Here is a 23,669-nt window from a genome sequence, read left to right as displayed (position 1 = left end):
AGCTATGTCCACCATTAAATACTACATCCATTCAAGACACTCAATTTCTGCATATTATTTCGGACTTCACTAAACATCTCAAAATTTACTATTCATGCATCGGAATTGTACCATTACAGACACCGGACTTTGACGATACACTAACAAGCTATATATTTTCACAAAGATTTGTTTACATAACAATTCAATTAGAGCCAAGTTTATGTAAAATTATCTGTGCACCATGCTGTGGACGAAGAGTTGCCATGCTGTAAGGAGAGTGAGCATAGGAAGGGGAAAGCTCGAACCAGAAGCGTTGGAGAATCATAGCCATCGCCATTTTGGCTTCCATCATGGCAAAGTTTTGGCCAATGCAGATCCTAGGACCCCATCCGAATGGCAGAAACGTGACTTGACTCTTTGTTGCTTTGGAAACTCCTTCCGTGAACCGCTCTGGCTTAAATTCCCGTGCGTCGTCGCCCCAAAGATCTTTGTCATGGTGGATCTGCAGGATTGGAACCAAAACGTCTGTTCCTGCTGGTAACAACAAATTTCCCAGTTTTATTTCTTTTGGAACGGAACGTCCTAGCTCAACCACTGGTGGGTACAACCTTAGAACCTCGTACAATATCATTGTTACCTGTAGAATTAGCGAAACAAAGAAACCAAGTTTTTGAGTTGTCGACCTCATTGATCGGACCTTCAAAAGACATGCTAGGGACTTACAACTTTGAGACGATTAAGGCCATCAGCATCATGTTTACTGTCACCCAAAACATGCAAAACCTCGTCTCTTGCTTTACTTTGCCAATCGGGATGCCTTGCTAATAAAACCATAGTCCACACCAGCAAGACCGAAGTGGTCTCTTGGCCAGCAAAGTAAAACAACTTGCATTCCTCAATCACATCCTCAATGCTCATCCCCATATTCTTTGCTTCCATTTCTCTGATATTGGATTCCACAAGTATGTCCAACAAGTCCTCATTGCTCTCTTCCCTTGCTTTAATTGCCTTCTCTCTTCTCTTTATCATTTCCCTAAGCGACTCTTTTATGTCTTTGTATTTCATCTTCATCTCCCCGTTTGTCTTTGTTGGCAAAAACCTTAAAGAAAACAAACACGCTTTTAGCGAATTCCAACATTTGCAACCTTTTTCAAGTAAATTAAGTTGAGGGTTACCTCCATCCTGGAATGTAAACAGTTTGTATTAATTTGATTGTGAGAACGAGTTGGTCCTCTGGTAATTGGAAAATTCGTTTGCCTTCTTCGAAGCTGCTTCCAAAAGCAGATCGGGAAATCACATCTCTTGTCAAATCTACGAGATAAGGCCACACATCTAACTCACAGTATCCTTCTGTACACACCATCTTCTCCCATTTGCTTGACATGTCACTACAACTTTGATAAAATGCTGGCAACATATTCTGCATCCAATTATTTTCTAAGTCAGAAAAGCATAGGTTTAAGTATGATGTTTTCTTTAAAGTCTGAGTACCCATCACTATTCTATACCTTCAACTTATCTTGATGAAATGCAGGGTTTATGATTTTTCTATGCTTGCTCCATCGGTCTCCTTCGAGGTTAACAAGGCCGCTTACAAGCAAATGAACAAGTGGATTGGTACGTACCTTCTGGAAGTCATTAAATTTGTTAAGTATTTCTCTTATTTTTTCAGGGTCCGTAATGTTCACCCTTGGTCTTGGACGAAACCACGTAAATGAATTCTTTCCTGCATTTCCTCCCAATATATTCCATACATAAATAACAAAGAATTATCATAAATTGCAGATTAAACAAAAAAACATACCATACTGGTTGACAGTTTGATGTTGAAAAGGAACAACATAAGGCCCAATATCATCACTAAGAGGCATAGGTTTGGCTCTTGTTTGTCTGCTCATAGTGAAGAGCTCTTTTATGTCACCAGAAAGGAACCTGTAAGAATTCCCTGCTAAACCCTGTTGTCTCAAGCACCTTTCGAGCCTCTTTGGAGCCAGCCATACCCAGTTTAAAGCTCTCCATCCCCATATCATTAATAACCCAACAACAAGCAATGAAACCAACTCTCTAATTACATGGTAAACGTCCATGTGGTTTTTAGCATGAGAGAACAGTGTCTTCAAATTAAGGTGTTTGTGGAAAGCTGAAGCTCAAGTTTACTCACCCATCTATGAATGAACTTAACCAAAGGAAGTTTGAAGATATATTTATAGGGAGATCTAGAATATAGTAAAAATAAAGATCTGAATCGATGATAAATACAGGTGATGAGAATCTAGGTTGAGGTGTTGAAGCATGAGACCAGGTGCATGACTGTATCTTTTTTCTTCATGATGATAAATAGCTAAAATATTTTTTTTTAAAAGTTAACAATATAATTTTTGGAAAACATTTCAGCTTTCTGTAGCTGTATACTCTTTGTAGCATAGTTTATATTTGTTTTATTGTTCTAGTTTTTGTTCTATGCCAAATATTATGTGGAAAATTGAATATAATGGGGAAAAAGTAAATTTAAATTCATCATTTATAAATTAAGATAAATTGAAGTAAAATTTTAAATTTATATTTTTAGTAGAATAAATTTTAATCCATATAAATTATGTTAATGCTATAAAATAATTCAATTATAATCTAACCTCATCTATAAACACATTTATTATAAAAAATTTAATAAGAAAAAAAGATCAGAATAAAAAACCACTAACTCCAAAGAATTGAAGGAGCTTACGAAAGTAAATTTAATCTTATTATCATTTACCAACAAAATAATGATAAAAACATTTGTTGCAAATTTATCATAAAAAAAATAACTCACTGGAAATAAAATAAATTAAAACAAGAGGGGATAGTGAATGATATTTATTATTACCTATCTGTTATCCAATTATTCAATTAGGTGTTGATCTGTACTTTTGGTGGTTCATACTTTATATTTACACTATATGTGTTTGCATATTTCATGAGACTGCATAATGAGTTCATATCATTATATAGGTGAATCCACATCTAAAAAAATACATATTAACTTTAAAATAAGATACATATTAATATGTATAAAAATTTATCTATAATATTATATTCATAAACAATAATCATATTATATAAATATATAATTTAACCCCTTTAAAGATCGCGCAGTCTAAAACCTCAACATCCATATATTACATGCATCTCAGTCAAAAGAAGTTTACTTTACCACTCAGCAACTTTAATTATTGCACTAAAAATTATTGTAATTGTAAGAAGGGGGGCTGCATCATCACCATCACCATCACAACCATCTTTGAGACACGGCTGTTTAAGAATATTAAAATATTAATAATGAATATTATAACATAATATTATTAAACATACATATTTAATTATTTTTATTTAATGATATAATAAATTATTAATATAACTTATCATTAGATAAATTATTTAATATTACATTTTTATTTTAATAATTAATTTTAGTAATAATAAATTTAAATTTTAAATATTCTTTAATATCTTATTGAAAAATATTTATATTACTATTTTAATTATATAAAATATGATTATATGTAGCTTTATTAATATATTTAATTTAACTTAAATTTTAATTAGACATGATTTATTATTAAGTATATATGATATTAATTATTATAAAATATTGTCTTATCATAAAATAAACTTTAATTGTCAAAAGAAAATACTAATATAATATTTTGTAACAAATATATTTATGATATATTTGTTTCACTAAAAATAATTCTAAAAAAATGATTTAAAAAAAAGTTCATCAAACAACAAATAAAATTTTTACACAATAAAATATCATCTATTTCAAAAAATCAATCCATTTTCCAAAATTAATTTTTTGAAAGTTGTTCTAAATGAAACAAACAAAACCTTAATTTTGAATTTTATTACAAATTAAAGATAAGATAAAAAGTAAGTTTGGCAGCTTGATTTACCGAGACTAATTTTCGTATTTTCTTCGATCAAAGGTTCATTTGTTGTCCGTTGGAGCTCAATTTTTTACAGTAGCTAGTAGACTCGAAAAATTTAATGTTCATGGTTTAATTTTATTTGAGATACTATAACTTCGAGTTTTCAACTTTTAAAGGCAATCACTATTTGGTGGGACTCTCAATATTTCTCTTTAGTTTGTTTGAGATTATTTATTGATAGCCTTTGTTAAGTTATAAGCTCTTATTGTAACTTTATGTTGTAATCTTGTAGCAATATTTTTTATTTATTTATTTATTAATATAGTGAAACTTTTCGTAGACTTTTATGTCCAATGATTTTTTTTTCAATTACGTAAAGCATAGGGTATAAAGTTCATGAACCTTGATTATATTAAATTTAATATTAGAGTCCAATTTGATTATATTAAATTTAGATTAATTTTAATTTAAATATTGATTTGTTGTTGGTACCATTATCTAAAATTAGAATTTTATCCAGCTCGGCTTTCAAATTAAATTTTAATTATATTAAAAAATTTATTTTTTATATTTCAAGATTTGTGATTATTATTTTTAGTAACGCCGTTTTTAAGGTTTAAACATATTTTCTCTTTCTAAAAATATAATGGTATCTGATCATTATATTTAACACTTGTTGATATTATATTAATAAATTTTATTTAAATATTAGAATTACATTTAAATAATTATGCATTGTGACCTCCTAAGCTTTCTCCAACCTTGATTGATAGCTTTGCTTGCTCCACCAAATCTTTCTACTCAACCCTCAATTGAGATAAGGCTGAATCTCAAAGAAATGCAAAGCGAGGGCAGCTCTGACCCATGGAATAATTGTGTTTTAACTCCTTAAATTTTATAAAATTTTAAGATAATATATAAAAAAAAGTTATAATTCAACTCCAAAATGATATTTAAAATTTATAAAAATATATGCCAAACAAATTATATGACCCAAAAAAATATTTTACTAGCTTCCTCTCCTTTCATTTTGTTCATTATGTTTCTTGTCCAAATGTTACCAAAATGATTCACTCCTATTTGCTCCCTAGATTCAACTTTACACATCCCATACATTAGCGGGGTTCTTGTCTTTACACTTCCATGAGACCAACCCTACATATTTTCACCAAAATCATATTTTGGACACTTACCCATATTTTAGATGATGGTATTTATTTATTTATACTATTCAGTGAGTTAGAGTTGGCAGTAGCCTTGGCTATCCTAAAATATAAAATTTTTTATTTATATTTTTTATAGTTTATAAAATTTTAAATTAGTAATGATAAAATTGTACTTCAACCTCTTAAAAATTTATAAAAATTTAATTTAATCCTTCAAAAATTAAAAAGAAATTGACTATAAAATAGTGAAATTAAATTTTTACTTTCATAAAAACATACAGTTTAATTCTGACCCCCCAAAAATACTTTTGGGGTCCACCATTGATACTGTTCATTGATATGATATACTAGGTAGATTCCATGCACATAGACACGTATAATATTCTAGACATAAAACATGTTTATGCGGTACCAATGCATAATTTCACATATGACTTTGTAGAAAACTATAGATACATTTCTGTAAGCAGCCATTATCATGCAAGCTTGGTCCGTGAACTCATCTAACAAGCTCGATATAATCTGACTTAAACCCATTCAAATTTTGAGAAATTGATAACAAGTATAATAACCTCCTTAATAGTTTTTTTTTTACCACTAAGAATAATCATCCCATCATCGGTTCCCTTCCACAAATCAACCATGAGGTTTAATTGTCATTCCTTCTTTAAAACAAATCCTTTAAACTAATAATACATTTGTACTTTAAATCTTTCTAAATTGATGCCCAAAGCAAAGTAGTCATTTTCTACTCCCCCCGCTCTAATTTCCATATAAGTCTTTGTACCATATGCAATTATTTGTTCGATAATTACCACATTAATCCCTCAACTATGTCCACCATTAAATACTACATCCATTCAAGACACTCAATTTCTGCATATTATTTCGGACTTAACCAAACATCTTAAAATTTACTATTCATGCATCGGAATTGTACCATTACAGACACCGGACTTTGACGATACACTAAAACGCTATATTTTCAAAAAGATCTGTTTACATAACAATTCAATTAGAGCCAAGTTTATGTAAAACTATCTGTGCACCATGCTGTGGACGAAGAGTTGCCCTGCTGTAAGGAGAGTGAGCATAGGAAGGGGAAAGCTCGAACCAGAAGCGTTGGAGAATCATAGCCATCGCCATTTTGGCTTCCATCATGGCAAAATTTTGGCCAATACAGATCCTAGGACCCCATCCGAATGGCAGAAACGTGACTTGACTCTTTGTTGCTTTGGAAACCCCTTCCGCCAACCGCTCTGGCTTAAATTCCCGTGCGTCGTCACCCCAAAGATCTTTGTCATGGTGGATCTGCAGGATCGGAACCGAAACTTCTGCTCCTGCTGGTAACAACAAATTCCCCAGTTTTATTTCTTTTGGAACGGAACGTCCTAGCTCAACCACTGGTGGGTACAACCTTAGAACCTCGTACAATATCATTGTTACCTGTAGAATTAGCGAAACAAAAAAACCAAGTTTTTGAGTTGTCGACCTCATTGATCGGACCTTCAAAAGACATGCTAGGGACTTACAACTTTGAGACGATTAAGGCCATCAGCATCAGGTTTACTGTCACCCAAAACGTGCAAAACCTCCTCTCTTGCTTTACTTTGCCAATCGGGATACCTTGCTAATAAAACCATAGTCCACACCAGTAAGACCGAAGTGGTCTCTTGGCCAGCAAAGTAAAACAGCTTGCATTCCTCAATCACATCCTCAATGCTCATCCCCATATTCTTTGCTTCCATTTCTCTGATATTGGATTCCACAAGTATGTCCAACAAGTCCTCATTGCTCTCTTCCCCTGCTTTAATTGCCTTCTCTCTTCTCTTTATCATTTCCCTAAGCGACTCTTTTATGTCTCTGTGTTTCATCTTCATCTCCCTGTTTGTCTTTGTTGGCAAAAACCTTCAAGAAAACAAACACGATTTTAGCGAATTCCAACATTTGCAACCTTTTTCAAGTAAATTAAGTTGAGGGTTACCTCCATCCTGGAATGTAAACAGTTTGTATTAATTTGATTGTGAGAACGAGTTGGTCCTCTAGTAATTGGAAAATTCGTTTGCCTTCTTCGAAGCTGCTTCCAAAAGCAGATCGGGAAATCACATCTCTTGTCAAATCTACGAGATAAGGCCACACATCTAACTCACTGTATCCTTCTGTACACACCATCTTCTCCCATTTTCTTAACATGTCACTACAACTTTGATAAAATGCTGGCAACATATTCTGCATCCAATTATTTCTAAATCAGAAAAGCTCAGGTTTAAGTATGATGTTTTCTGTAAAGTCTTGAGTACCCATCACTATTCTATACCTTCAACTTATCTTGATGAAATGCAGGGTTTATGATTTTTCTACGCTTGCTCCATCGGTCTCCTTCGAGGTTAGCAAGGCCGCTTACAAGCAAATTAAGCAGTGGATTGGTACGTACCTTCTGGAAGTCATTAAATTTGTTAAGTATTTCTCTTATTTTTTCAGGGTCCGTAATGTTCACCCTTGGTCTTGGACCAAACCACGTAAATGAATTCTTTCCTGCATTTCCTCCCAATAAATTCCATACATAAATAACAAAGAATTATCATAAATTGCAGATTAAATAAAAAAACATACCATACTGGTTGGCAGTTTGATGTTGATAAGGAACAACATAAGGCCCAATATCATCACTAAGAGGCATAGGTTTAGCTCTTGTTTGTCTGCTCATAGTGAAGAGCTCTTTTATGTCACCAGAAAGGAACCTGTAAGGATTCCCTGCAAAACCCTGTTGTCTCAAGCACCTTTCGAGCCTTTTTGGGGCCAGCCATACCCAGTTTAAAGCTCTCCATCCCCATATCATTAATAACCCAACAACAAGCAATGAAACCAAATCTCTAATTACAAGGTAAACTTCCATGTCTTTTTTAGTATGAGAGAACAGTGTCTTCAAATTAAGGTGTTTGTGGAAAGCTGAAGCTCAAGTTTACTCACCTCTTATCTCTTTTATAAGCCCCTTTCTAAAGGACAGATACTGGTAAGAATAAAATTGAACCATTGATATTACTATTAATCAATTTATTTGTCTTTTTTTAGAAATAATAGTAAGTTGACTATCAATGAACTTAACCAGAGGAAGTTTGAAGATATATTTCTAGGTAGTTCTGGAATACAGTAAAAATAAAATTCTGAATCGATGATAAATACAGGTGATGAGAGTCTAGTTTGAGGTGTTGAAGCATGAGGCGTGGTGACCTTACCTTTTTTTCTCTGTGATGATAAATAGCTAAAAATATTTTTTTTTGAAGTTAAAAATTTAATTTTTAGTAAGTTTGATGCTGGTGCTAATAAATATAATTAATAACAATATTGCTAATGAAAATAGTTTAAATGTTAATTTAAATATAAAATATAATGAGGAAAAAGATAAGTTTGAATTAACCATTTATAAATACAAACAAATTGAAGTAAAATTTAAAATTTATATTTCCAGTTATAAATTTTAAGCGACATAAATTATATTAATACCATACAATGAATCAACTATAATAAAAAATCACCAACGTCCAAAGAATTGGAGCTTAAGAAAGTAAAGTTTAATCTTATTATCATTCACCAACAAAATAATGATAAAAACATTTGTTGCAAATTATCATAAACAATAACTTACTGGAAATGAAATAAAATAAAAGAGGGGGGGGGGGCATATACATATTATTTGGGAACCTATACATCTCTCAGTCAAAAACAGGTGTGCTTTACCACCCACCAGCTTTAATTGTTATACTAAGAATAATTGTAATTGTAGCAAGAAGGGCCTGCACAAGCACCATCACCAACATCGTTAAAACATGGCTGTTTTAAAGCTTAACTAAAATTTTCCTTTTCCTAATGGTGTTTAACAGTAGGGATGGCAATCGAGTAAGACAGGATAGTTGTTCTTTTTTTTGGCTTGCCATCAATTGACTCGATTGCCATAGAAAGGACAAAGAATACAAGGGATATCTACGTTAGATAATGACTTAAAGTAGAGGGAAGAAAAAAGAAAACAGAAGCGAGAATGATGGAAAGGAAAAGTTCTTAGAAAGGACAAAGAATACAAGGGATTTTCCAACTAGACTTTGTGGACAGTATCCACGCAGGGTTTATAACCATTAAGTGATTCCAAATATTAACAAAAAAATGTGTAATCTTGATAAGGAAATTAAAAATTGACACTTCAATAGTACATATTGTAACCCAATTGAACACGATTTCTAAACAAGAAAAATATAGACAGACATCGACCCGATTGTGCATGTAGTAGATAACATATGCAAGCATTGACCTTGGTTTTCTATCATTCTTACAAAATCAAAATTTCCAATTTTTTTAACATTTTAAACTTTTTTTTAACAATCCAATCTTTGTAGTTTAACTTATATTTGCATTGAAGATAAAGCATGGTACAAATACATAAGATACACACACATATATATATAATGGTTAAGTTGATGATCAATACAAGGCAGGATGGCTTTCATAAAATTGGAAAAGAAAAAATACTGATAGAAAAGATACTCACGGCAATTGTGCAAGCAATATATCCTGCTTTCTCTCTGTCGTCTATCCTTGCACAAAGTAAAACAAAGAATCCAATATACCAGGGAAGGCCACCAATGAAGAAACCAATGATGAACCTTCAAAGCAGCATACTTCTCTTATTAAACAAGAAAGTTCAAAATTCATAAAAATATATAAATGGAAGCTACGAGTACAGAAAATAACGACCAATATAATAATAAAATGTCATGCAAACTTGTAGAAAAATATATGTCATGCAATCATGCATGGTAAAGTGGTATACATCCAAAACAATTTCCGTATTTTGGGGTGTCTACCAGTCTTCAATTAACAATACCGTCATGGAAATGGGAACTTTAAGGTGACATGAAAAGATAAACATTTCACCTGTGTATTACACGAGGCTGCTAAGTAGAATGGCACTAAATCCCAGCCATTTCAAGTATGAATGTGAAAGTGGTATGGTTTAACAAGTAGCAAAATGAAAGACCATCTAAGTATGACAGCCAGCTCAACAATCTAATTATGATATAAAATAAACCCAATATGAACTCACAGGTTTCTTATAACATTTTCATCCAAATAGTGCATTATATTAACTTCCCATTTGTCCAAACTGTAAACTACACAACTCCCTCTTTTTCTTTTAAAGAAATGGCAATTAGAGATAAAGGAAAATGATTTGTTCAAGTTAAAGCATAATGACATATCCATCAAGTTGCTACTTGTTTTACTTCATATGTAAAGAACTCCTAAAAAACAAAGAAAACTATGTACACTTACAAGAACCATCCGAATCCAATGCCACAGCACGGTAGCTTATCTCTTACAGGTGTTCCTTCAGCAACATCATAACCTAGACATCAAAGATATCATAGAACAAACCGCAACATGAATTAAAATTTTTTATCAACATAATGCAGGCTTTGTTAAATTGGATGAACGATCATTTTAAATCATGTAACATTGTTTTCGATACAATTATATACAAGAAACCAAACTTCACACAATATACCACTCTTACATTGATTCTAGTTATTCAGATCCATGAAGCCTACCATTCTAACTCTTCACATAAATTTTAGAAACCTAAGGTTTTCTTCAAGTTGAAGGTTACAGGATTGTCAAAACACCATAATTAACCCCCAAACATTTTTACATATTTTATATGTTTGGTTTATGAATTAATGACATATCATATATATATATATAAATGCTTTTATTTCTCATCTTCCTTTGAAACCAACTTCCATTCTTCTTAAACCATTAAAATATATATATCTGCTATAATAGAAAAAACTTTGAATCTTCCCACACCTACTCAGGTCACCCTTAAAAAAAAAATTCAATACATTAGACAACCAAATCCAAATAATATTGCTAATGTATCTCATGCATTTATTTATCTTCTTTCTCTGCTAAAAAACTCCTAATATTTAAACACCTTTTCTTCTAAAACATTAAAAAACTTGGATCTTTCATTTAAAAAATATCATTAACCATTCATCTAACAAGAACCCAAATCTCAAAATCCTTCATTTCGATAAGCTAATAAAAAGAGAAGAAAGTTTTTTCATATTTGTAGAATACCCGGCACGGTCTGGTAGGCTTGGGGGTAATACTGAGGAGGAGCGATAGAGGGAGGTGGAGGAAACCCAATAGTTGGCACATGGTGCTGTTGCTGTTGCTGGTGCTGGTGCTGTTGCTGTTGCGGATGCGGGTTGTGGTGGTGGGGACGTGGAGGACGTGGAGGAGGGTAGTTGGCAACTCCTTGGAATGTTCCATATTGGTTATGCTGCTGTTTATCTACAGCTACACCTCTGTCTCTATCTTCATTACTCATTTCTCCTCCCAGGGAGATTCTAGATTGGGAAATTAGATCTGGTTATGGTGATCAATCAACTAGGGAAAATTGAGCGTTAGGATCGGGTTCAGGAAGCTGCCTTCTGCCTATCATACCCAGTTTGGCAATTTTAACTTATTATTACATTGTAATTTGGGATATAAACGACACATCTTGTGAAGCTAAATTATTCCTGATTCACTTCGGTTAATCGAGTCAGTTTAAGTTATCGAATGATTTAAATTCTAATCTTCTAATATTTGTTTTGAAAAAAATTCACGAGTTAATTTATAATGAAAATTTTTAATATTAATTTGAATTCAAATTATAATATTGAAATTAAAATCAAAGTTAATCCAACAAATTTGTACAACTCGTTATTTATCTTGAAATCAAATTCAACTCATAGCTTATACCTACTAATATGTTCTACTTGATCGAATTCAGAAATGTAGAGGATATGGCTGAATTTGGTTGGTCCAATAATCAAATCAAACCTGAAAAATATGATTGGTCCATAATAAAAATATGATTGGTGTTCTGTTGTTTAGATAGTTCGGTAACTTAGGAGGGTATGTATGAAGAACACAAGTTGATGCAGATAGAAAGACGACAATATTACATGATTACAATATGATATAGTATATATTTATAATTTATGGATTCCTTGCAATCACGTGGCTTCTCTAGCCATTTTATTTAGCATATCCAGTGATATTAAGATCCAGAATTATAATACAACTAAAATCTGTGCACACTTATGGATGGTGTCCAGCAAAGCCTCAATCGGCTTTAGGTTCCAAATCTTGCAACCCACAAACCATATTTGCTGGCACTGCAACATCAATCATCTTAGGATATGCCAAGTTAAGATCTGTTGCACCAACAAAAACAGAGGAGATATCAGAACCAGCAATCCGAAAAAACCCAAAGATGCTTTTTTGTTTTTTTTTCTAATCTTTTATAGACTGGATATAGTGAGCATCAACTTACTTTCCATGATATTTTTGAAAGTCTCCTGCAAAAAGGGTATTCAACAAATAATATCTTATCAGACATGTTGATAGGACACATTGAAACTAGTATTCTATGACCACAATAAAGAATAATCTTCAATCAAATGCGTGAAGATATCGAGATGTCATGCTTTTTCATGATTTCATGTTTTACCATAGCGATGTTCATTGGAATAGTCCCATCCAAGAGAATCAAACCAATGCTCAGCAAGAAATGTTCAATGCATATGCAATTTTAATTACAGAAGTTATATGCGGCTTATACGAGTTAAAGATCATACGGATAAAAGGAAACCCTTTCTTATCACTGAAATGAAAACATGCACTCTTAATGTTCTATTGTCAAAAGTAACAAGCTGTTTTCCAAAGAAAAGGGAAGATGGATGGTTCCGGAAAGAATACCTCATCCTTTGTCAAGCGTGGATTATATAGCATCTCCTCTCCCACAGTGGTTACCTATAATCAATGAGTTTTATATAATCAAACAATCATTTATATATGTAAGAAATGATAGGAATCAAGTTATATATCTTACTGAGAATCCTTTGTAGTCATGAGCTGGATATAGCAATGTCTCTTTCGGTAATGTAAAAATCTGGATCCATGAAACAAATAAGTCCATAATTTTTATTCAAATTTTGACAATTACAATAAAATTTTGAGAACTCAAAGAATGGGACCATAAAAGGACCCTGTCCTTACCTGTGAATGCACTGACTTGTAGAGTTGCTGTGAACTTCCACCCTGCAAAATGTATTAATCAGTACTAGTCAATGGCTACTGAATGTGGAAGCATTAGAGAAAATTATCTTAAAAACTTAAGCATAACAAAAATCCTGGAAGACAAAGAAATATCCATGACAATGACATCCAGATGGAAAGAAATTGCCAGCATATAAAACAAGCATTTATGTACTCATGACTGAAAATCCATTGCAAAAAGTATAGCCCTGATAGTTCAAACTTTTACTTCAAGGATGATTGAATTACTGATTAGTTTACCATGAGGCTTCTGAATGACAAACATTTTATGTGCAACCACAGTAACAAGGTAAGCACTGATAAGTAGAAGACTAGACAAATAGGTAACCGAGAGTTAGATATCTACACATCGGTCCTATTGTTTGAAATACAAATAGGACATGCAAATTAAATGCAAAAACAATCAATTATTGGTTCGACAATCCCTTCCTGGGACAAATATCAGTGGATAAATATACATTCGTAATCCAAACATCACATGGGGACATACAAAAATTTTAAATTGCATAAGCAAAGCCAAGATTGGTTTACATGCTTTTAACATTTTAATTTAGACTGCTTCTTTTGTATTAATGACATGAATATTAATTCGTTCCATTTTTTTGCGATTAGCTGCAATAACATTTTCAAGACATTACACCTGAAAATCTGTCCTCCCACATCCCCTTATCAACAGAGCATCTCCTGTGAAAGCCATCCTTGGCTGAGGTTGATCTGGTCCAGCTCCCGTGACATAGGTAACACAACCCATTGTATGACCAGGAGTAGCACGGACCTGCAATTATTACCTTATTATAGAAGATAGTACTGCAGTAGACCTACTGGTCATCATTCAATAATGACCGTTAAACCACATTGGAAGTTTGGGTGTAATCAAAATAAAAAAACCAAATTACCAATTAAATAACAAAACCATTAGAATGCTGATCATGGTTACCTACACAGTATACTCACATCTCTAACTCTATTTTCTTTTTCATCTTTTAGAATTCATAACGAGCCAGCAATACGTAAACCACCGCAACATCATAGCTATATTCTCCTGAATTGTTTAAAAAGATCCATACAACGAAACTGACAGAACAAGCAGTTTTGCGTACACAAGCCTACCTCAAGAAAGAGATCCCCAAAAGAGATTTTGTCACCAGCTTCAACAAAAACATCAGCCTTGGAACCACTGGCCTTTGAAATAACGGATTTGACACCAGGCACCTTGCCCTAAAAGGAACAATCACATTCATATACGTCAATCTAAGAGCCAATAACATTCCCTGAATGATTAGAACCTGAATTATCCAGTTCAACAGTCTCAAGTCTTAAGTAACAAAATTGACTGATAGTAGACTTTATTTCTCTAATAACCCCAAAAATATAGAGAACAGAGTACAGTAAAAGTGAGAAAGGGAAAACCTTGATGAGGCCAGTTCCAGTAACATGATCAGCATGTACATGAGTGTTCATAGCATAAATAAGCTTCAGCCCCAATTCTTTAACCAAATTTAAATCTCTATCAACAGTCCTGTCTACAGGGTCAATCAACTGCACACGCCCATTTTCACCATATATCAAATACTAATAAAAAAAACCCAAAAGCAAACAAAACCTAGATTTTATTTTCATTAAAATAAACACTTACAAGCGCTGGTTTATCAGGGTGGGAACAATCAGCAAGAAGGTAAGTATAAGTAGATGATTCTTTCTCGAACAACTGACGAAACAATAGCTTTGGAGGCGATTGAGATAACGTAGTAAAAGACGCCATTTGCGATGATTGTAGAGTAAAAGAGACGGTTTGCTTTGGAGAGAAACTGAAACAAAACGAAGAAGGAGATGAAGGAGAAGAATGGGTTATAATGAAAGGAGAAAATCGAGTAGCTGATCTTATGGAAGTACCCACGTTAAGCAGCATTGTCAATTCCGCTGAATGGGGTGGTTTGGGTTTGAGATTAATTTTAAAAATATTAAATGAGATCGAGGAAACGATCAAATCAAAGCCTTAATAAGCAAAATCTAGAAGATATCTTTCTAAGTGTTCATTTTTAATGTTATCCTTCGTTTGGTTTGCTGGTTTGGTGAGTGTATTGTCATTTTCTCGGCCGTTTGTTTATAAACATCACTCAAGCAATCTGCTCTTTCGCGGTTTGTTGAAGAAAAACGGTGGGCTCGTATCCGGCCCATGAACCGGTTTAGTTGAATTTATTTTATTTAAAATTTAATAATATTTATATATAGTTATTTAAATTGGATTAATTAAAATTAAAAAGCCCCACTAAGAAGACATATTTTTTTATTATATTAATTATTTTAAATATTTTTGACCATATACTATAACATGTCATGTTGGTGGATTATTAATAATTAACTAAATAATTTCTTTTATAAATATCAAAACTTTGGGATTTTTATTTTGAAAATAACACACTTAAAATAATTATGTGGTGGGATGTATTTTTATTTGTTAGTTAATTGTTCATATATTAGATCAAATTATCGATTGAATCAATTCAATTTAAAATTAAAAAGTTAAACTAATTATTTTTACCCTTTTTAAACTCGAGTAAATAAAATTTTTGTTCTTACAATGAAAAATTTGTGTGAAGTGAGTGAAGGAGATAGATTGGTGGAGTATGATGCTCTTCAAGACTTACATGGGAAGGATCTCAGGGAAATGGTACATCATTGTTCAGTTTGACATTGTTTTTGATGGTTTGGTGGATGGATTTGTTTATTAACACTTTAAATATTTAATGATAAAGGACTGGCATTTCTTGTAGATTCCTCGTTGGTTAACCTTGTACTTGAGGAATTGGATAAACATAATTTGATGTTGGAAAGTAATGCTTATGGTGCTGGTTTTTATTATTATTATTTAAAATGCTTATGGTGATGTTGAATATAAAAAAGGCTGTACCCTGAAGCACAAAAGCTTCCTTTTTTTTTCTTTTTTTTTTGTTAATTATTAGAAGTTGGAGGTGCTCAAATATATTTCCGGGTGTTCCAATAGTTTCTTGATATAATTTCAGTGAATTGCTATAAAACAAATAAAACCCACTTCCACAAACATAAAATGTTACCCACAGAGAGGAGAGCTTCCAAGAGTTTGGGCATTGGGAAGTTGATCGGCAAAAGGTTCTCATTTTTGACAAGGCCGATGGGGCTTTTACCTACTATGACAAGTTCGTTTCACAAGCTTGGGAAGAGACATTGCACTCTTCTCTAGGAAATCAATGTGGGGCACAGAATGGGAGGAAAACCAATGTGTTCCTTGCCCATCACCAAATGGATTACTCGGTTGGAGCCGGAATTGTCAGCCAAAGAAGTAGTTTAACCATTTCATCAACCAGGACAATGAAGGGCAAGGGATGAAGGTGAAAGCTTGCGGGGTACTTTTACCGCACAGGGAAGCATCCACATAGACGAGTAGATACCGAACAGAAAAGGAACTCTGTAATGTTCAAAGTAGTGGGGAAAACTCAATTTGAAATCAATGCCTGTAAAAGTAAGATGACAAAGTTTAATGTTATAAAAAAGTATAACAAAATATATTACCTTCAAAACAAAACATAAAATATAAAGCACCCACAGTAATCTGCGTCTCCATTTGTGATTTCTGTTACATTGTGAAAGATTAGGGAAGCTACCGCTGAGAGCTGCTAAAACCTAGAAAACGATCAACAATTTTGGCAACAGAACCGGCCAAGCTGTCTGCAGCTTCTTGGGTGGAGGCTTCTGCATAAACACGAATGACATCCTCTGTACCTGATGGTCGTATGAAACACCGGCCTCTAGGGTACTTCGCTGCATTTTGTATGAGTTCTCAGAAATAGTTAATATACACGAGGCCTCGAAAGAGATTTAAGAGAAAAATATTCCCCCAACAGTTAGATGTTAATTGAACCAAAAAATAAGCCCAAGGATAAGCACCAAAACATGCATTGAGATGAGACCAATGACAAAAATGTTACCAGTTTCAGCATCAATGGCTTCTTGAATGCCAGGGGGACTAATAGCTACAGTTTCGGCATTTGTTGTTGCAACAGCTGTTCTGTCTACAACTTTGACCTAGCACAAGCAATGGAAACATTAAATTGTTTGAGCATTGCTAATGTAAGACTACACTATAGCAGAGTTTACAAGACAAACATTATAAAGTGGACGCAGCATGCAGAAATCAGTTGTATCAAAGATTTTCCCTTTTTTCTCTTTCTGATGTAATAAATCTAATATTTTTAAGCTAATGTTGCAAGCTTATACTAGTCAAACTCTAGGAGTTTAGTTAGAAGCCCTCGAACACAGCCTCTCTATTGAGGACTATATGAATCCTTTTCAAGTTCAACAGACATGAAGCATACTTTCTCCCTCGTATAGAAAATCAAATGGTCCATCTCTTCAACGAGTTATAAGATGTCTTAGGTGTAACGTGCAAAAGAAAGATCTTAGTCAAAATATGGAAAACTAGCAAGAAAAGGTAGATATGATGATCCCTTCTATAGATGGGAAAGACTACCCTAGTTTCTTTTCCAAGAGTGATAACGAAAACTGACCTTAAGTTGTCGACTAGGTAAATCCTGGTAAAGTTCATTCCATTTATGTATGGACCAACCCTTATGTTGCAAAACAACCTCAACCAAAAGCAAGCAACTCAAAGCGTCTCCAACAGCTTGGTTGATCAATTTACTGACAGAGAGTAGTCTTAGAGCAGCTTTCTGTTGTTCGGATCCTGAGAAAAAAATGACAATAATACTCGATAAACTATAATAGATAATTCTTCTAAGAAAAGGACTCTATTCATAAATTACCTTCAGATGCAAAACCTAATTCATTGTTCCTGGCCTCTAACCAAGACAACCAGGATTTAGAGAACAAGATAGTGCCATGACCATTGGCTTCGAAATAGATTCCAATATCAAACTGAGCAGCTTTCTCATGCAAGTGTTTTACCCCTGTAGGAGTAAAAATGACTTCCAAACCCAATTGTTTGAGATAATCAGTGGATGCTCCATTAGCATAAGCTGTCTGTATAACACCAAGTCGAGCATGAGAATTATTATTAAGGTTTTCAGTGCCCTTCTTGGTCAGAATACTTAGTTGCTCCTTGATGAACAATGCAAACAAGGATAATATTTTGTCCCCGTCAATAAGATCAATTTTTCTGCTACTGTTAGTTGGGACCGAAAAATATACAAGGCGATCAGCATCACCATCCAAACTTGCACACCTAATAAACAAAAGTTCAGAGCACGACCAGATTTCAAAACATACTCTAGAAACAGTATCATAGTAAAAATACCATCAAATACCATCATGAATCAATCAATTGTCTGATTAGTGATCACTTCATGAAGCAGTGCTAACTAGACAGTTATCAAACCATCGAAAATTTGTTAATTATACACACCAGTTATAAAAAGAAAAGAATATCACAAATTTGTTACATGTTTAATGTGCCTTTAACCTTTGATCAACAATTCAGTGAGATGCAAGAATAATTAGCTTATAAACAGTTGATAACAGTAATTTACTCCCAAATCTGAAGAGATAGCACACCTTAATCCAACATCATTGGAACAAAATCCACGTGGAACAACCTTCTCTTTCTGTACGTAATCAGCACCAACCCCATCATTCAATATACCCCCACCTTTACCAGTATTACGAACCTCGATAACTAAACTGGTTAACATAGTTTTCAAAACTTCAAGTTTCTCTCCACCCACACCATCAGCCCCATCAACCACAACTGTGTTATCCATCTTGCTGCTTTTGGTTTCATTTGGGATCAAATCTACCAAGCACCTAAACAATAGTACATTACTGTAGGTAGTACAATTTCAAGCTAAAAAATGGCTACAAAAAAACCTGAAGCTTCAACTAACCTGAAGGAGTTTGAAATCTGTTCAAAATAAGCAGGTTCTGTCGCTTTCATGCCTTTATTCCTAGCACGAACCATCCAATGCAGCTGTGGGGTTGTTAAAATTCCTAAATCAAGTGCAATAGCTCCAAGAATTGAACTTATTCCCTAAAAAATAGATAGATATTAGCAAATGATAGATGCATTTAACATCACAATGAAAATTATCAAAGTTTCAGCAATCCCCTGTTGATTAAAAAAAGTGTACCTGCTTTGCAGCTTCAAGGAGAGATTCTCCGCTAGGCCGGGTGTCTCTTCCTAACAATATCTCTGCAGATTGCACTCCATCTAATGGAATTTTTTCCTTCTCTACAAATTCTGTTATGAGCTGTTGTATGAACAAACAATTGATAAGTATAATATGCATTCCTAGTCGCATTTAACATTGAATTTAAATCCACTCTTCAAACTCAACATCCCTTTCCTAAAACTCCCTCTCCATTTATATCAAATACACAACAACACTAAAATTTAGCATACTTTTTGAGCTTAAACAAAATTATTACACCTTCAGTTCACTCATCAAACAAACATAAACTATAGTATCAAAACGATTGTTGCTTTCTCAACTGACCTTGTCTCACAGGTAAGGCGACAATCCCAAAACCATTAGGTCTCAACTGTAAGTATCACCTTATACAAACTACTCTAACTTTATATTGGAATTTTTTTCAACTACAAGTGGGCTTCTTAGGCTATATTAGTTGGTTTACTTTTCTGTTAATTATATGCATAATACATTGTATTTTCATCAAGGGGAAAGAAAGCTATTGTTTCTTATAGAACACATTAACATTAATCATCAAGAAAATTTGGAAATATATTTAAAAATGCATCACTTCCCATTATCTTTCAGCAATATTCACTGAATTACTATAAAACGAATAAAATGCGCATCCAAAAACATAAAGAAGAGGCTACTCACTGAGAGGAAGGCTTCAGGAGTTTGGGCATTGGCAAGTTGATCTGCAAAAGGTTCCCATTCTTGAGTGAGCATTCCACCACTTGGATCAACAATTTTGACTCCATTGTCAGTAACTTTATTGTGTGAAGCTGTGATCATCAATCCAACAGCTGATTGGGTTTTGAGTGATCTTAAAGCAGCCAATATCCCAACTCTGTGAACTGTTGATTTAAGGATCGATGCATCTGCCCTGAACCCTGCCGTCCCATATGATAGCTTCACTCCTAAAAAAAACCAAAAAAGTAAAATAGAAAGTTCAATGTTTTTGTTAGCAACAAAATTGAAAAGAAATATCAATTGGTTTTTGAAGGAAAGGAAAGACCTTGAGGAGGAGAGAAGAGTGAGGATGAGTGGAGAAGAAGTAAGCGTTGTTCCTCTTTCATGGTGTCAATGTATCAAACTCCTGGGGTTGATCAAATTTTTACCAGAAAAACAAAATTAATTCACCATTAAGTATATGAGAGCAAACAATCAACTCTTTAAGGGAAAAAGAAAAAACAATGAACTCTTTTATTTACCAGGAGAAGAAACCCAGAAATTTTAACTTTTTTTCAGCTCATAAGATTTAAACCGAAAAACGATAGCAAACAATATTCAACAAGGATTTCAAATTAAAAAAAACAAAGCAGAGTATTCACCTGGTAAACTGAGGAGACGCTCAGTTTCCTGTTTAGATCAAAGATTAAGAAGCAAGAATTAAGCAATAAACATTTAGAAAATTCACGCAAATAAACTAACAAGACTGAAAATAATTTGCTGAAGTTTTTGATTCATTAAATCCCAAACCAATTCAATTACCAAATCAAACTCCAGAAACCCAGAAAGGAGAACACACAAAATTTAACGAAAAAAAAATCTTCTGGGAAGAAATCGAAAAGGATCAAAGTGAGATCGAAAGGGGACCTGAATGATTTTTCGAGGGAGATTACTAGTATATATATTATTTTTTATATTTATACATAAACATTATGTTAAGTACTTTCTTTTTTATATTATTTTTTAGCGCATTAAATAATTTCCTTTTTTTTTTCTTTCTTTTTACATACACAAAAGATTCTTAATTTCGTTTTCTCTCAATTTCTAAATCCCAAAAACCCTCTTTCTTTTTTTTCTTGCAATCGATCTCGCCAATGGCCAACAGTAATCTCCCTCGAAGAATCATAAAGGTTCCTTTTTCGGTCTCACTCTGATCCTTCTCGGTTTCTTCATTAGAAGCCTCATAATTTTTGTTTTTCTTTTTTCTGGGTTTTTAGAGTTTGATTTGGTAGCTGAATTGTTTTGGGTTTTAATGAATCAAAAGCTTCAGCAAATTATTTTAAGTGTTCTTAGTTTGTTTGTGTGAATTTTGTAAATGCTTCATGCTTAATTTTTGTTTCTTAATCTTTGATCTAAACAGGAAACTCAGCGTCTCCTCAGTGAACCAGGTAAATACTCTGCTCTTTTTTTTCTCTTGTTGAATTTTCTGGGTTTCTTTTCCTGGTAAATAAAAGAGTTTATTGTTTTTCCCCCCTTAAATACAGCGCCTGGAATTAGTGCCTCACCATCAGAGGATAATATGCGATATTTCAATGTGATGATCCTTGGTCCAACACAATCTCCATATGAAGGTAGTTGATTTTCTTTTTAATCTGATGGTTGCTGATAATTTTTCTTTGTGTTAGAACTGTAAAATTTTAGAAGTTATTGTATAATAGTTCGATCTCAGCTGATTTAATACATGCAGATTGACACCATAGCCAATTTTTAGTTATTAAAATAACCTCCATATGCGTAAAGTTTGCTTTTTCTTTTTTTTCTGTTCTTTTGAGAAAATGATTATGCAGCGTTTATATTACTTCATTTCCATCTTTTAAAGATAAAGAAAGGGACCCATGTTTTCTGTGTTGAAATTTAAGGCCAATTCGCATGCTTTGTAATATCTCATCACCTTTTTATCATTTTGGATTATGTATGGAATATGATGAATTTTCTTGTTTGGGTTCTTTGTTTAGGAGGGGTTTTCAAGTTGGAACTATTTTTGCCTGAAGAATATCCCATGGCGGCTCCCAAGGTAATCAACATTGACTTATTCTTAAAGCATGACCTTCATGTTTTTTGCATATGTTGGGATATGCTCGATTGATGTTCCTTTGATAAACGATATTGATCGACTTCATCTGAAAATGTTATATATTGGATTTTAATATGAATTAGGGATGCACTAGTTTGCATGTAGAGAACGCTGCTTTATCTGTTCCGGTAGTTTCAGGTTCAACAGAATTTCACTTTTACTTTATTGGTGTGGCAAATAGGTATTATTCTCCTTTCAACATGGTGAAGTTTTGGTTCTATGTCATTATTTGCTTTTAATGACATTTGAGAGGAAAATATTGATTGGAAATGAACATTTAATAGTATGTTATATGCACTGGCTTTTCAAAGTCCTTGTTCTTACATTTACTAGTATGGTGATTGGACTTGTTTGTTTCTCAGAATTTTTTCATCTTCCATTAGTTTTGCCCTTTTTGGAATGTTCTGTATTTTTATCCACCTTAACAAATTTGGTGTAACAGGTCCGGTTTCTTACAAAGATATATCATCCTAACATCGATAAGGTCAGCTCTACCTGTTCCTTGTTTTGTCCTTGTTTTATGGTGTTAAAGATGCCTTTTGTTGGCTTCTAAGGATTGAGCTTTCTTGCAGCTTGGAAGAATAGCCTCGATATTCTGAAAGACAAATGGAGTTCGGCTCTCCAGATTCGAACTGTACTTTTGAGGTATTATAAGTTTTTGTGCAGCATAACCCTATTTATGTAGCTTCTGTTCTGCATGAAAGACTTCACTGCTTTTTCGTATGTACATGCTAATACTTGGAAAGGGGTTTCATTAATGTCTGGGTTGAAGATGTTATTTAAGTTATTGCGGTATCTTGATCAAGTTTTAGGTTGATACTGAAGTTATTATCGTTATTGCTAGCATTCAAGCACTCTTGAGTGCTCCTAATCCTGATGATCCACTCTTGGAGAACATTGCTAAGCACTGGAAAACAAATGAGGCCGAAGCCGTCGAGACAGGTAAAACCCTGTGGTTGCAATCTTAGATCACTACTAGAATCAAAGATGATATGCCGTGCTTCTTACTATTGATGTTCTTGGTTTCCTTAACTATTTGCAGCTAAGGAATGGACCCGTTTGTATGCGAGCGGTGCATAATATGAGTGGTGGAAATGTTAGCTCTCTTGAAATGACATTTTTATGCAATGTAATTCGGAAATTCAGAAGAATTAATGTTTGAAAGAGTCTGATAGTAGCATAGCTTCCGGTTGCAACCTGTTAAATCATTTCGGTTTGGAGTTGGAAGCAAGTGCAGTCTCATCTCTGAGCTTGTAAGATAATATATACATTGTTCTCTAAAACTCTGAAATGCTCAAACCAAAGAATTATTCTCAAATGTAGCAAAATGTTTAAACGACATAATTGAATCTAATTGTTAATTTATTAAATTTTGATGACTAAACTAGGTGATTAATTTAAATTTAATTTATCTCGTCGGAATATTCGGAAACCTATGTTACAGACAATATTTGGCAACTTTTAT

At 33.3% G+C, this 23,669-nt stretch overlaps 6 protein-coding genes across 14 annotated transcripts; 1 reads left to right on the top strand and 5 right to left on the bottom strand.

The window, feature by feature from the left end:
• Nucleotides 1-65: 65 nt before the first annotated feature.
• On the bottom strand, nucleotides 66-2,291 carry LOC107933874 (cytochrome P450 CYP72A219). Of its 2 annotated transcripts, none has more exons than XM_016866184.2 (5): nucleotides 1,787-2,291; nucleotides 1,491-1,708; nucleotides 1,158-1,402; nucleotides 706-1,081; nucleotides 66-619 (listed from the first exon to the last, which is right to left on the bottom strand). In XM_016866184.2, exons 1-5 carry the CDS (start codon nucleotides 2,067-2,069, stop codon nucleotides 185-187), a joined length of 1,557 nt encoding a protein of 518 aa, XP_016721673.2. In that variant the 5' UTR covers nucleotides 2,070-2,291; the 3' UTR covers nucleotides 66-184. The 2 variants fall into 2 exon arrangements, with proteins under 2 accessions (XP_016721673.2, XP_040930289.1); XM_041074355.1 differs by having other exon boundaries at nucleotides 1,608-1,708; nucleotides 1,787-2,279.
• Nucleotides 2,292-5,953: 3,662 nt separating this feature from the next.
• Nucleotides 5,954-8,461, bottom strand: LOC107933924 (cytochrome P450 CYP72A219). The gene is made up of 5 exons (XM_041074347.1): nucleotides 7,673-8,461; nucleotides 7,377-7,594; nucleotides 7,044-7,288; nucleotides 6,592-6,967; nucleotides 5,954-6,505 (listed from the first exon to the last, which is right to left on the bottom strand). Exons 1-5 carry the CDS (start codon nucleotides 7,953-7,955, stop codon nucleotides 6,071-6,073), a joined length of 1,557 nt encoding a protein of 518 aa, XP_040930281.1. The 5' UTR covers nucleotides 7,956-8,461; the 3' UTR covers nucleotides 5,954-6,070.
• Nucleotides 8,462-8,616: 155 nt separating this feature from the next.
• On the bottom strand, nucleotides 8,617-11,635 carry LOC107933925 (60S ribosomal protein L18a-like protein). The gene is made up of 4 exons (XM_016866238.2): nucleotides 11,189-11,635; nucleotides 10,382-10,454; nucleotides 9,600-9,714; nucleotides 8,617-8,853 (listed from the first exon to the last, which is right to left on the bottom strand). The coding sequence occupies exons 1-4, from the start codon at nucleotides 11,439-11,441 to the stop codon at nucleotides 8,794-8,796; spliced, it is 501 nt and encodes a 166-aa protein (XP_016721727.1). The 5' UTR covers nucleotides 11,442-11,635; the 3' UTR covers nucleotides 8,617-8,793.
• A 402-nt stretch (nucleotides 11,636-12,037) lies between these two features.
• On the bottom strand, nucleotides 12,038-15,342 carry LOC107933930 (persulfide dioxygenase ETHE1 homolog, mitochondrial). 5 transcript variants are annotated; one of them, XM_016866249.2, is made up of 10 exons: nucleotides 15,117-15,329; nucleotides 14,856-15,027; nucleotides 14,630-14,758; nucleotides 14,330-14,437; nucleotides 13,860-13,994; nucleotides 13,160-13,201; nucleotides 12,993-13,052; nucleotides 12,860-12,913; nucleotides 12,435-12,459; nucleotides 12,038-12,315 (listed from the first exon to the last, which is right to left on the bottom strand). In XM_016866249.2, exons 2-10 carry the CDS (start codon nucleotides 14,979-14,981, stop codon nucleotides 12,224-12,226), a joined length of 771 nt encoding a protein of 256 aa, XP_016721738.1. In that variant the 5' UTR covers nucleotides 14,982-15,027; nucleotides 15,117-15,329; the 3' UTR covers nucleotides 12,038-12,223. The 5 variants fall into 5 exon arrangements, with proteins under 5 accessions (XP_016721738.1, XP_016721735.1, XP_040930272.1 ...); XM_016866246.2 differs by having other exon boundaries at nucleotides 14,856-15,342; XM_041074338.1 differs by lacking the exon at nucleotides 13,860-13,994 and having other exon boundaries at nucleotides 14,856-15,297.
• An 833-nt stretch (nucleotides 15,343-16,175) lies between these two features.
• Nucleotides 16,176-21,080, bottom strand: LOC107933926 (phosphoacetylglucosamine mutase). 4 transcript variants are annotated; one of them, XM_016866241.2, is made up of 12 exons: nucleotides 20,998-21,080; nucleotides 20,733-20,760; nucleotides 20,417-20,497; nucleotides 20,056-20,318; nucleotides 19,339-19,458; nucleotides 19,096-19,238; nucleotides 18,767-19,015; nucleotides 18,019-18,437; nucleotides 17,764-17,939; nucleotides 17,185-17,281; nucleotides 16,803-17,017; nucleotides 16,176-16,710 (listed from the first exon to the last, which is right to left on the bottom strand). In XM_016866241.2, exons 3-11 carry the CDS (start codon nucleotides 20,475-20,477, stop codon nucleotides 16,857-16,859), a joined length of 1,689 nt encoding a protein of 562 aa, XP_016721730.2. In that variant the 5' UTR covers nucleotides 20,478-20,497; nucleotides 20,733-20,760; nucleotides 20,998-21,080; the 3' UTR covers nucleotides 16,176-16,710; nucleotides 16,803-16,856. The 4 variants fall into 4 exon arrangements, with proteins under 4 accessions (XP_016721730.2, XP_016721732.2, XP_016721729.2 ...); XM_016866243.2 differs by having other exon boundaries at nucleotides 16,176-16,664; nucleotides 16,769-17,017; nucleotides 20,893-21,025; XM_016866240.2 differs by having other exon boundaries at nucleotides 20,893-21,025.
• Nucleotides 21,081-21,120: 40 nt separating this feature from the next.
• LOC107933927 (ubiquitin-conjugating enzyme E2 36) lies at nucleotides 21,121-23,548 on the top strand. The gene is made up of 8 exons (XM_016866244.2): nucleotides 21,121-21,260; nucleotides 21,491-21,518; nucleotides 21,615-21,701; nucleotides 22,086-22,144; nucleotides 22,647-22,708; nucleotides 22,790-22,849; nucleotides 23,049-23,146; nucleotides 23,247-23,548. The coding sequence occupies exons 1-8, from the start codon at nucleotides 21,225-21,227 to the stop codon at nucleotides 23,282-23,284; spliced, it is 468 nt and encodes a 155-aa protein (XP_016721733.1). The 5' UTR covers nucleotides 21,121-21,224; the 3' UTR covers nucleotides 23,285-23,548.
• Nucleotides 23,549-23,669: the final 121 nt, after the last annotated feature.

Source organism: Gossypium hirsutum, chromosome A01 (assembly GCF_007990345.1).
Source record: "Gossypium hirsutum isolate 1008001.06 chromosome A01, Gossypium_hirsutum_v2.1, whole genome shotgun sequence".
NCBI classification, from domain to species: domain Eukaryota; kingdom Viridiplantae; phylum Streptophyta; class Magnoliopsida; order Malvales; family Malvaceae; genus Gossypium; species Gossypium hirsutum.
Note: the sequence above shows the minus strand (reverse complement) of the source record. Positions and strands in the feature narration are given on the sequence as shown.